Source organism: Hydra vulgaris, chromosome 04 (genome assembly GCF_038396675.1).
Source record: "Hydra vulgaris chromosome 04, alternate assembly HydraT2T_AEP".
NCBI lineage: Eukaryota > Metazoa > Cnidaria > Hydrozoa > Anthoathecata > Hydridae > Hydra > Hydra vulgaris.
The window spans coordinates 28,845,001-28,858,768 of record NC_088923.1 but is presented as its reverse complement, the minus strand read 5'-3'; the positions used below and the strand labels follow the sequence as shown (position 1 = coordinate 28,858,768).

The 13,768-nt window shown below is 26.1% G+C and overlaps 2 protein-coding genes across 4 annotated transcripts in view; both read right to left on the bottom strand.

The window, feature by feature from the left end:
* LOC136079732 (uncharacterized) overlaps positions 1–13,196 on the bottom strand; it is a 112,059-nt gene extending 98,863 nt beyond the window's left edge. For 2 of the 3 annotated variants that reach the window (XM_065795997.1, XM_065795998.1), the window contains exons 1-2: positions 13,052–13,195; positions 615–701 (exon numbers count right to left, since the gene is read on the bottom strand). In XM_065795997.1, coding sequence (XP_065652069.1) covers positions 615–701; positions 13,052–13,117 — 153 coding nt within the window. In that variant the 5' untranslated portion in view covers positions 13,118–13,195. Of the gene's footprint in view, positions 1–614; positions 702–13,051 lie in introns of all 3 variants that reach the window. The other variant, XM_065795999.1, reaches the window with a different exon arrangement.
* Positions 13,197–13,463: 267 nt separating this feature from the next.
* The window catches only part of LOC101241397 (inositol polyphosphate multikinase), a 21,287-nt gene continuing 20,982 nt past the window's right edge, over positions 13,464–13,768 (bottom strand). The window contains exon 5 of the mRNA XM_065795996.1: positions 13,464–13,768. This exon is cut by the window's right edge and continues 584 nt beyond it. The gene's annotated coding sequence lies outside the window, so the exon portion shown is untranslated.

Here is a 13,768-nt window from a genome sequence, read left to right as displayed (position 1 = left end):
GATCCTAGTCAGTGATCAGTTTCTTCACAATTCACCCTTAGATGCTTCTGATCACGGTTTTGTCTCTCTAAAACTATTACCTCATTCTTCTTGATCATCAGAATCCCCCTATCATTGTACCTCTTTTAACTACTTTAAGGTTGACTGGGACTTTAATGTGATCTTCTTTGTGATAGTCCTTAGGTAGAAATATTTTGTCTTCCTGCTGATAAATGTGCTTCTTATGTAACTTTTTATGATGATTCCAAGTCAAGCCTCACTCTTCTCCATGGCTTTTCTTGTTGTGCTGCTGCAACTTACAATTGTAACCATAACTTCCATATCTATTGCCAAAAAATTCTGCTCTATTTACCATTGTAATAAATATATACACATATTATTATAATATATATATATTACAATAATGTGTATATATTTATTATTATATACACATATTATTATAATATATATATTATATATATATATATATATATATATATATATATATATATATATATATATATATATATATATATATATATATATATATATATATTATATATATATATATATATATATATATATATATATATATATATATAAATTAAATTAAAATTATCTATAGAAAAACTTACTTTTTTAGGTTGTATATTTTGCAACAATTTGATTAAATAAACAACAGGTTCATTAGGCATTTCTTTTACTAATTTGGCCATCATATCCTAAAAAACATTAAATAATACTTGCTATAAAATCAATAAAATTATGATGTATAATAAACATACAATAATATTGTTTGGCTATAAATTACAGTGACTAGTTCAAGATTTTAGCCTAGGTGATTTGATCTAGTGAAATGATTTAAAGTAATCATTTAATGGAAAAATTTAAACCCAAAAAATTGCTAAATAGTTATTGCATAAACCAGATTTGAGAATTAAGAATTGCCTTATATTATTAGGTCATAAATTAAACTTCTAAAACAAACTTCTCTATAGGGGCTTAGTTCCCTCAAAAAATGATATCAACCATTATTTCCTCATAAAAGTTTTGAACCAATGACAATCCGATTTTTAGTATTTTTCTTTTTAGTTCAACTTTGGCAGACATGATTTATTTATTTTTGTTGTAGTTCAAATTATACTAAAAACAGCATCTCTACTTACTTTTGAACTTTTCATACTTTTTCATACAACTTACATACATTTGCCATAATTAACAAAACTCCCTAGAGCATATATACATTTGCCATAATTAACAAAAATCCCAAGAGCAATTATACATTTGCCATAACCAACAAAACTTACTACAGCATATATATATTTGTCATGATCAATAAAACTCCCTAGAGCATATATACATTTGCCATAACCAACAAAACTCCCTAGGCCATGTTTAAATACATTTGCCATAATCAGAAAAAATTCTTGGGGCATATTTAAATACATTTGCCATAATCAACAAAACACACAAGGGCATAATTATGTACAAAAAAAGCTCATGACATATTTAAACTATTAAATATATAATAGCTTATTCAAATAAATCTCAAATAGTCAATTAAAATGATCATCTGATCAACGGAAAGATATTATGACTTCTATACCCTCATAGTGAATGTTTTTTTTTTTTCTTTGTCCTGTTTTTTTTTATTTCTTAGTCCTTGAGCGCAAACTTGTTCTCCCATTCTATCATTGGTGTTGCATTACACCAAAATACTGCTTGTAAAAGACATATTTATGCCATCGGTTCTGTATATTTAACTGTGTGGCAGTTACACTCAAGAATCCAATTTCCTGATGGTCTGCATGCACAGACTACACACCACTCATCACACCGCAGATCTAAACACCACTCCATTGTCTATCAATAGTTTTTATGGTTGTCCATGCTCCCAAAACACGGAACCCAATTCATTAACATATCTCAAGGTCTTTTCTAAATCTTTGTGAGATTTTTTGTTTCACTGTAAACATTATCCGATTAAGGCCAAAATGATGCTTTGAAAGACATTTGCAAATTTTATCTGCTATATTTACCCTACATAGACTTTTAACATATTTCCATAAACATTTATACAGATTTAACCAAATTTTTGGAACTTATCAATACATCAGTTTAAGACAGAATCCACTTCAAGACGATATTCATGCTGTATTTTTTAATTAAATTAAAAAATACAGCATGAACTAGGGTTCAGACTATTGTAATTGTAATGAAAATTATTGCTATTGTATTAACTTTTTTAGAAACAATAACAATACTTTTGATTTACAATTATTTTAATACTGTAATACAATAACAATAAATATTGTATTGCAATTCATCTTCATAATACAATAACAATATCTGAAAAAAAAATGTATTGTAATATCAAAATTTAATAAATGTTTTAACAGCCCAGTCTCCAAGATAAGTGACCTTGAAATAGGGTACAACTAATATATAATTATTGATTCTATTTTTATATTATTTACTGAACATCATTCATCCTTGTTGCAAACTTTATATAACTCTATAAAAGTGAGTTTGATCTGACCTGTACTTCTTTTACTGCTGGGGATAGACATGATCAATTACTAACATTTTTTTCACTTTTTATTTGCTTTTACATTAGGCACCTATCCAATTGTTTCGAAACTTACTCAAATAACACTTACTCTAATATAACTTTGTTTTAAGTTTCCCTGAGGCTTTTCTGGTTGTATGTGTTTCACAAAGTAACTGGACTTTTGGATCTAGTTGCAAAGTTTACAAGTTAGTTACAAGAATTTTGTTACATAAATCAAGAACAATATTTTTTTGCAAAAAAAAAATAGTTCATAATTTTAAACTAATTTTTAGAGCTGGATAATTATCTTATCGATAATTACCCAGGTCAATGGTTCTCTGATTCCATAATGCTGTAATTAATTACACATTAGGTGTTAATTCTATTGAAAAAAAAATTGTTTTCACTTTATGTAGTTAATCGATTAGTTTAGATGTCACCCACCATTATAATCATCCGGTGAAACATTTCAATATCAGTTTAGACAAAATTACAAAAAAATTCACTTCATGAAGTAAATAATTATTTAATTACAAGCATATGATAAGTTATATATTTGTATGATTTTAAATGAATATTAATTAATGTTAATTCTAAATAAATTATTATTTAAACAGTTATATTATTGAACTCAAAATAAATAAAATTTATATATGTAAATGGTTGCTAAAAATGGGTGCCATGAGCGCCCTTGAACCTAATATTTATTAAGTATACTTAATATATATACTTCTTTGGCTTTCCTGGCTTCACTTCACTTCTCAAAATAAATAAAATTTATATATATAAATGACTGCTAAAAATGAGCTTTACAAGCACCTCTGAATTTTGTAGTGCCCAAATAATAATAAATACATGGAAAACGAATCTAAATAATTTAAAGTACAATGGCTATTGCACTTTGAAATAGTAATACAATACACCAAAATATTTATTGTAATTGTTTTTTATCCCAGCAATTCAATAAAAAAGTTATTGTAATTGTTTTACATCACAGCAATACAATACAATAGTTTTAAAACTTTAATGTATTGTTAGGAAAAAAACAATACAATAGTTGTTGTAATTGTTTTTAATCACAGCAATACAATAACAATAAATAATGAATAAATAAATTACATCTCTGGTATTACAATACAGATTTATTGTCTAGTAATGTGTTATTGTATTTAATTTTTACAATTACAATTACAATAGTCCGAACCCTAACATGAACAACATGTTGAAGCAGTAAAGAAAGTCGTGTTGAAGCACTAAATAAAGTAGTAGAGAAAGTCTTCATTTAATTAGCATTATGTCCTACTTAACGACTAGGTTTATCCTAGCTACATCTTCGATTTTTACGCCATCATATTCTATAGCAATTGTCTTGCTACTAGCATTACACCCACTGATCATTTAGATCATATTTTAAAAACACGGAAATTTTTTTCACAGAAATATCTAGAAAAAAATTCAGAAAATTTTTTTTTTTAAATATCCAGAAAAATTCCAGAAACATAAGTGTATTTTGTGTATTTAAGAATATATCATGCTTGAAAATTTTTAAATTGATATGAAAGTTTTGTTTTATAAAAACTTATTTGTAAAAAACTTTTGACGCCAAAAATGTGAGATACTAAAATGGGTACTGTAAAGTGAAAAGAAGTTTCTAAAAGTTGTAAGTCATATAATATCTGAGTTCATCCGAGTTCGAGTAAGTCATATCCGAATAATAATATCCGAGTTCGAGTAAGTCATATAATAATCCAAGTTTGATCCCCACCAAGTCCCTGATAGTACCGCGCTCAACTTGTTTCTCCGCGCAGCGGCCTTGTTTGTCGAGGTTCGTGTTTCAGAGTTATAGAGTAGTGGCCTTCTTGGCTTTGAGGAGGTGAATAACTAAAAAAAAAAAAAATAGGTCATTAAATGATCTATGATATGACTTACAACTTAAAAAATCTAATTGTAGAGAGTAGTGATTGTAAACAAACTCTAGTTTGATCTATAAATATTTGAACTATCGAAGATCAAACTTTCATGGTAAATTTTATAGATTGAACTTGAGTTTGTTTACATTCACTACTCCCTACAATTAGAGCTTTTAAAAAAACCATTTACTCTTTTGCACTGTGATTTTCATTGAACTTGAAGCATTAATTAATTTTTTAATCTTAATTTTAGATTTTAGGTTTAATTAAAGACTTTGGGAAATAAAAACTTTGACTTTTTCTATTTTGTTAATTAACTAAATGAAAGTCACACATACAAATAATGACTACACAGTGGAAATATTGTTTGTATGAAAATAATGTTTAAATACTATAATTTTTTTATGTAGGTTGATAGGTTGGCATAGCATTATGGGTATTATGTTTCTCCAATAATGAGGTGCAGTTGACAAGGTTTCAGGTGCAACTCCTTTTACTAAGAACATTTTTTTAACGTTTTTTAAAGTTTTTAACTATTATTGTTGTTTTTTTAACTATTATTATTTAGAGTTTGTTATTTTTTTGAGTTATTTTTATTTTTATTTTTCAAAGTTTCATAAAACAAATCCATCAATGCGTACATAAATTAACTGATGTAGCAGTGTTTGCAGTGGAGTGTACAAAATATACATGCATTAATCAGGGGAGTGGTGGCTCCAAAAGCTATCCAGGATTCCTGCATAGGCTTTTTATTTTTTATCTAAATTCAGGCTATTTAGCAAATTCTTTTTTTATTTTATATTTTGAAGAAAACCCACAAATATTTTTATACTTACCATATATGTTTGTTATGTATATATATATATATATATATATATATATATTATGTATGTATATATGTTATGTATGTATATATGTTATGTAATAAGCAACTTTGCAGGCTTTTTTGATAATTAGATAAACAGCTCATGGATTAAATGAAATTGATTATGTTTTAGTGATAGTATTTTAAGTTTTAAACTGTAATGTTTTGTATTATATCATAAATACATCAGAAAAACAATTGTCAGCAAGTTGTTTTTCTGATATTTATTTATTCAAGCATTGTAACGCTTTCTAGAAAAACTATTAAGAAGAATGTTGCATTTGACTGAATTGTGAAACATTTTTTTCTAATTTAAATTTTTTTCTAATTTTTACAGCTTTTTTAATACATTCTTTAAAGAAATTCTAATACTGGTCATTTAAACATATCGAGTTTATTTTAAAAAAACCATGCTAAAATATTTTTAAAAAATCTTTAATCACTAATATTTTTACATTCAAAATTTACCTATAGTAAAGATCATTAACCGTTTGTGGTAAAAAACAGCACTTAGCTACTCTATGATATCAAGTATAACAAAATTAAGGTTAGATAATAACAAAACGCATTAATTTTATTGAGGAAACTAATTAAATTCATTGTTTTTTTTAAAAAAACACACAAAAACCCACCCTAAGAGACTGGAATGTTTTTAAAAACATACTGAATGTTTTTATTTTTTTTAAATAAAAACATTCTGAATGTTTTAACTTATATTCGTTTATTGTAAAACATGCGAGGAGTGTTGCAACATTTTATAGTCTGTTGCAACGAGGGAGTGCTGCTACATTGACTGTCTTATAGTCTGCTGCTACAAGGAAGTGTTGCTACATCAACTATCTTATAGCCTGCTGCAACAAGGGAGTGCTGCTAAATTGATTAAGGGTTTGGTTGAGGCAGGCAGACTTTGACAAAAAAAAATTATTGTTTAGCTTATAGTTTATGAAAAATTGTTTGTCAAATTTTTATATATATATATATATATATATATATATATATATATATATATATATATATATATATTTATATCTTTGTATTTCTTTTTTTTTTTAAAGGCTCTAGTTAAATTTAGTGATAACAAAGTAATTTTTTCCAATTTAATTAGCATATTAAAACAGTCAATGGTAATTGATATCAACTTGGTGCCTCCTCTTGATGAAAAATGGTAGATGGGATAACATTTATAGTTGTTGCAATTGCATGTTTATTCAAAGATTAATTTAACAAATAAATAAGATAATAAAAATTAATAACCAACATTTTACTTTAAGGGATCGTCCACAAATTATGCCACGCAATTCTTGACAATTTTTGTTCCCTTCCCAAGCTAAATTTAAATATCAGGAATGGGTATGACCTACTACTAAATTTTATAACTGTAAGAATGATATGTGGGTATTGAAGATTAGCATATTTCAATGCATTATTTTTTTAACTTCATTCAACATTTGACTTTGTTAATAAGGGTGAAGAAAATAAGCATATGACTTTTATCATTTCAATTTTTTTGTGTCATATTTTGAATTTCTTTTGGACAGCATTATTACTTTTACACTGAAGTTTGTTTTCTAAATTCCTCCAAATACTACTAGTTATTTTTTATTTGTCACTTTGTGCTTTATCAAGTGCAAAAGCAATAGGTTCTAAGTGAGCAAGTAGATACACAGACCTTATTTTTGATTCTGCATTACTTTTGCAAAAATTTCATCATTTCTGTAAGTCTAACATCCAGAACTCCAAAGTTTTTTGTTGATGTTGAGATCAGGCTATGATGGTCCAACAAGAAAGAACATTGTAAGGGGCAAGAAAGGAGATTGTAAATAAGGCAAAGGATGCTTGGTCATATGTTCACAAGGACCCATTGTGTTACAATTAAAGCTAAAACTAGTGATGTCTATTTAGCTGAGACAATTAAAACATCTGGAAGCTCTCACATTTCTAAATATCTTGAACAATAAGCAGTTTTATCAATTGAAAAGAGCTTCGGTTGCCATGCTGTGATTCCCTTTTTTTTCTTATCCTGTATTCTGGAATGACTGCCAAAGTCTTAGGATTCAGCCAACCAAAGTTCAGTGGCTCATGAACTTGTGAAAACATTTGTTGAAATTTGTAAAAACCATTGAACAATTTAAGTATTTTTGAATTAAGAAGCACTTTGATCATTTGTATTAAATGTTACAATTAATTATTATTAATTTAAACTTATATTTTGGTATTTATTTAACTTTTTGTATTTTATTAACATAATTGTGTGTTCAACTTCATTTTCAGTTACATATAAAAAACAAAAAAATAAAAAAAAATGAAGTTTATATATTATACTCAAATTACTAATAACTTTAGAACACCTAAAGCTATTTAAAAATAAATGCACACAAAATATGGGTTGGACAAAGTGACTAGTAGATGATATTTTTGATGTTTTTGATGATGTAGTAGATGTTTTTTACAGGACAAGTGACATTAAGAGAGAAAGTGTTTGCCAAGAGCTGGATAAACCTAAGAGAGTTCTTAATCCTGATATTGATGATATTGTGACAACCAAAACCTTGGGTCGTTTTTAAATTTACTAAATTTTAGAATAATGCTAGTATTTAAAAAAATAAGTATATATTTCTCACAGTTGGTTTTTGTTTTTAAAATTTTCTTTTTAAAAATTTTATATATTATATTTGATGACACTGACCATAACAGATTAGCATAAAATTGAAAAAAATATATATAATATATTTACTTAAAAATAATATGTATACACAACCGTATTTTTTGAATTCTACTGATACTTTATTGCATAGCAAGAATATAACTTATAGAGATTTTTCAAAAAATACTTTTACAAGTCCAAGCCTTCCCGGGAAACAATGCACACCTTGTTTGTTTAAGTTTAAAGTAATTTTTTTAAATAAACTGACCACAGCATTTCGCATCTTTTAACTTATAAAGCGTTTTGGTAATTCATTGCAAAAAGCTAATCTTATCTACTAAGAAAAAAAAAAAATCCTAAAAAAAGGAAACAAAATTGTAACAAAATCTCAAGTTAAATTAAATAAACTAGAAAATTTAATAATTAAAAAAAGTAAATTAAAAATAAAAATTTTGTTTTATAAAATTTTAAACAACTTTGGTATACTTTGTTTTCAAAGACATTGTTGAACAAAACATCTTTTATAACGATTTAACAACAATTGACAGTTTTAATAAGCAATTTATTTATGATTTTTATCAGCCCATATGATTAAGAAACTAATTTGCTATATATGCTAGAACTATGAGAAATCTTGTTAATGTTTTTTCTTACATTTATTACATTAATTTGTTTATTCATTTTTATGCTTTTTCGCTTTTAAAAATGTTTTTGCTATATTTGATGTTTTTTCTCAATACTTATATAATAGGAAAATAATAAAATGTTATTTATATGTAACAAATATTATTTGATTAATAAATTTTGTTATGACGAAATAAGTTAAATAAAAGAATAACATAGTTTCTTTAATATATGTATTTACCCCATTTGATACATGTCTGAAAGTTTTTCTTTCATATTGCCCAATTTTGAATGTTAATGTAAATTACTAGAGATAATGAACATAATGATTGCTGTTTTAAAAAATGTATTTAAAAACTTAAAAAAAAGTATAGTAAACTTAAAAAAAAGTAATAGGCTCCTAAAAATTTCATTTAAAAAGTTCAGTAAACTAACAATGCACAAGCTCACAAGATTTTGGAGCTATTTTTTTACATGAAAAACTTGTTTTTTTTAAAAAAAAATTTTTACAAACAAATACCAATTAGTATTCTCGCTTTTTGACATTTGAAAAACAATTTTTTTTTTTTAAAAAAAAAAAACATCTTCGCCTCCAACAAGGCTGCAAGCAACCACTAATTAGAGTTGGAAGTTACTGGAAGAGAAAAGATGAAGATTGTAAAGCAAGATAATGATTGACGGATGACTTAAAGGATTGCAAATTATATGAATCAGGAAAGCAAGATGATTTTAGTAAATGGCACAAGAGACTCTAGCTCTTTAGAGCAGTGTCATCTATAGTATTTGTAGAAAAGAGAAAGAGAAGCAACGTTATGACGATATGATAATGGTTGGAGGTTGGCTACAAAAGCAGGTCCAACTAAGTTTACAATGCCTTTTTACACCTTGTCTAAAAGAAAAAGGACATCATTAGACAATCTACCCCAAATATGGTAACAGTATTCCATACAAGGCCAGATTTGAGATTTATAGAGATAGAGAATAGAATCCGAAGTAAGAAAGTGTCGAGCTCAATTAAGAGATGCAACCTTAGTAAATGCTAAGATTACATCTCTAATCCTTGAATATGAAGAGTGGATGACTCATCGAGTACATTACTGTTCATAAATATAGGAGGATCTAAATTATTGCGATAATAATTGGCTGAAAAAAATTGAGTTTTATCTGAATTGAAGTTCACCAGCCACTGTGCGCCCCAAGCTGTAGCAGAAATGAGATTCTTTTCAAGCTCAAATGCCCCTTCCAAGCAATCAGAGAGTGTTGGCTTCTTATCATGACAAAAATAAATAGTAGTATCATCAGCAAACAATACCACCTTAGATGTAAAAACATCTGGAAGATCATTAATATAAATTGAAAAGAGTATAGGGCCAAGGATTGACGAACCCCTGAAGTTACAGAATAAGAAGAAGAGTGCTGTCCATCGAGGACAACATTTATACTACGATTGGAAAGGAAGGATTCAATAATCTTAAAGATGTTGACAGATACATCATAAGAAGAAAGCTTATGGAGAAGACCAGCATGCCAAACTTTATCAAAAGCTTTAGAAATGTCAAGAGCAATGGCCTTAACCTCTCCACCTTAATCTAATGCACAATAAAACCTATCAGTTTTTACTGTTAGTAAATCAGCTGTAGAACGAGAAAATCAAAATCCATATTGATGATCAGAAAGTAAGTTATTAGATTCAAGATGAGAAATTAAGTGTTTGTTAATTAAAGATTCAAAAACCTTGCTTATGATAGCAAGAAGATTAATGGGGCAGTAGTTAGACGAATCAGATCACTCTCCAGAATTTTTGAAAATAGGGATAACAGATGCCACTTTCCAGCAGGCTGAAAAACAAGTCTCTGATAAGCACTTGTTGAATAGTTTTGAAAGTATAGACAACAGCTCCCGAAAACACTTCTGCAAGACTAAAATAGGTATGTTGTCCCGGTCACAAGCTGTAGAAGAGTTTAAGCAGGAAATCACTTTAGATACAGAAGCTGGAGTGATACAAAGATCAAGCAATGGATCAACCTGTTTGTTGGCTATATCAGATAGAACGCAACTAGTGGAATCAAGAGATGATATTGATGAAAAGTTCTTAGCAAATAATTCAGTTTTGTTTTTAGGTGAGGTGACAAAGTCTGAACCATACAATATATAATACATATAGAGGTGGAACTACAGATTTGCCTTTATTGTTGATACAATTAAAGATTCTCTAGAAGTCACGAAAGCCTAGTTTTTGTGATGAAATACGAGATTTCATGACCTGAGAAAAGCACGCTTTGGCATTAGACAAAACCTCTTTATGGTTTCTAGCAATAATAAACAGATGTCTGTTTCCTAGAGAATTGTTTTACTTATAGATATGGAAGTAACGGTTTCGATTGGCAATCGCAGCAGCACAATGTGAAGAAAACCATGGAGGAGAGTGAGGCTTGACCTGGAATTGTCGTGAGGGAATAAATGATTCTATGCCAGCCTGAATGCCAGCTTGAATTTTAAATGATGACTGTTTTTAAATGATGACTGTTTTTAAATGATGACTGTTTTTAAATGATGACTGTTTTTAAATGATGGCTGTTTTTAAATGATGACTGTTTTTAAATGATGGCTGTTTTTAAATGATGACTGTTTTTAAATGATGACTGTTTTTAGATGATGTCTGTTTTTAAATGATGACTGCTTTTAAATGACTGTTTTTAAATGATGACTGTTTTTAAATGATGGCTGTTTTAAATGATGACTGTTTTTAAATGATGGCTGTTTTTAAATGATGAATGTTTTTAAAAACAACAAGGAAAGTTATTACTTTATTTACTTTATTTAAAACTCTTTTTCTTTTTTTTTTTTTTAAAAAAACTTCTTTTTTAATGTTTCATATTTTATATTGACATAAATTTCATATTTTAGATCATCTAATTTTTCATGTTTAAATTTTAGATAAATTTATTGATTATTAAAACTGCATTAAATGTAGTGGGCTTTAAAATGTTGTTAGCAATAAGTAAAAAAAAACTTATTTAAATCAATAGCTTGCTAGCTTTCAGATTAAAATTTCAGATAATTTGCTTACCTTGCTTGAAAAGAAGCTTAGTTTAACTTGGTTGAATAAAATGTTAGTGGAAAAGAACTTGTTAAGGGGTGGGGGGAGTTGGAAGGGTGCAATTTGTTCACCAAAATAATGGTGAAATCTCCCCTTGAATGGCAGAAAAAATGGGCAGCAAGTAAGTTTAAGAGGCTAAATTCAATATGTAGTAATTTAAAGAAAAAATGTAAATTATTAAAAATTAGTTTTTTGTATTAGTAAACTTTGTATTTATAAATCAAACTTTTGTATTTATTTATATAAAATAAAAATTGTGTAAACATATTCCTTTTTTACGCAATGTTTTACGCAAATAAAGCATGAATGATACGTTTTATGGTAATGTATCAATTTTGAACTTTTTATGTTGTTGTTTGTTTGTTTTTTGTACTATATCTGCAAATATAGTTTACCAAAAAGTGTTCTTAACTTATTTTAAATGACATTTACCTCTACAAATCTCATTTTTTTAAATATTTATTATGCAAACGTTATTACGCAAAGGTTTTTGAAAATTTCCTAATAAACAGCAGTAAAAATGTAAATAAAGAATTTTAAATAATAAAATTAAATAATAACATAACAATACTACAAGCATAATGAAAAATCTAAACTAGAGAACAAATGATGTCAATTAAAAGAAAAGAAAAACTTAACCTTAGAATGAATGACCTTGCTAGCTAATGAATTTTTTTCACCTAAAGATTATTCTTGATCAATTTATTCATTGGTTTTTATAACTTGTTTTGATTAATTTCATTCATTGGTTTATAACTTATTTTGATTAATTTCATTCATATAACTTGTTTTAATTTTGTATTGTTTTTATTGTTTTATATAAATTGTGTTGATTTTACATCTTGTTTTTATTTAACTAGACTTAAAACATTTTAATTCTTTTAATTAAAAAACAATTAAGTCATGGAAATTATACAATTTTGGTAAAAGCAAAATCCAAGTTATATTTTAAATATTTTTTACGCTTATTAAAATCGTTTTGAAGAGCATATTTTGAAAATTAGTGAATATTGGTTAATATCATATACAAACTTCATGAATAATACATATATATTACTTCTAATCACATGAATCACATAATATTTTGAATAATAACAACTAAAATGAAAATCTGCTTTTTTAAAAAATTTCAACTTAATAACAATAATCCCATAAGCAAAATCCCAACTTAATAACAATAATAATAAAATAAACAAACAATAATAATAAAATAACAAACAATAATTATAGCAATAATATCAAAACATTAATAATAATTGATGATAATAATAATAATTATTATTGTTATTAATATTATTATTATTTTTATTGTTATTATTATTGTTATTATTGTTATTATAGTAATAATAACAATAATAATAAACTTTTTAAAAAGTACCTCAAAAAGGTGTGCTATATCATGTTTATGTAAATACACTTGAATAACTTTCTGGTGTGAAGGCATTCTTAGATGTGTTTAACTGCATGCAAACTTCATAGTTTTTAACTAAAATATCTTCTCAGTAATAAAAAATTCAGTCATAAACTTTTATATAAATTAATAAATAATAAAATATTAATAAACTATTTTAAATGTAAAAAGTAGAATAATTATTGTAACATAAAAAAAATTATATAAAAATAATTACATAATAAATTAAAATGTTTAGATAACACTAATTACTAATACTTATAAAGCTTTCGATTTTTTTAATTTAAAAATGAAAAAATTATCTATAAAAAGTTATTTAAAAATTCTTCAGAACTTTTTTTTGTGAAGTAGCAATTGTTAAAAACATTGAAAACATAACTTATTTACAATGCATTCATGATTACATTATTTATTAATATGTGCATAAAATATGAAAAACATATTTACAGAATAATTACTGTGCATAAAATTTAAAAAACTTGTATTTACACATCCACAAAAATACCAAAGACTAACTAATTATAAAAATATAAAAACACCACCATTTAATAATAAATTAATTTGAAGTGATTTGCTTTAATTAAAAAATATTAAACTTCCACTGATTATAAATTATTTATTTTTTAATTCTAAAAGTTCAATTGAAAATTTCAAAAAAAAATATTAACTTTTGAAAAAATATAT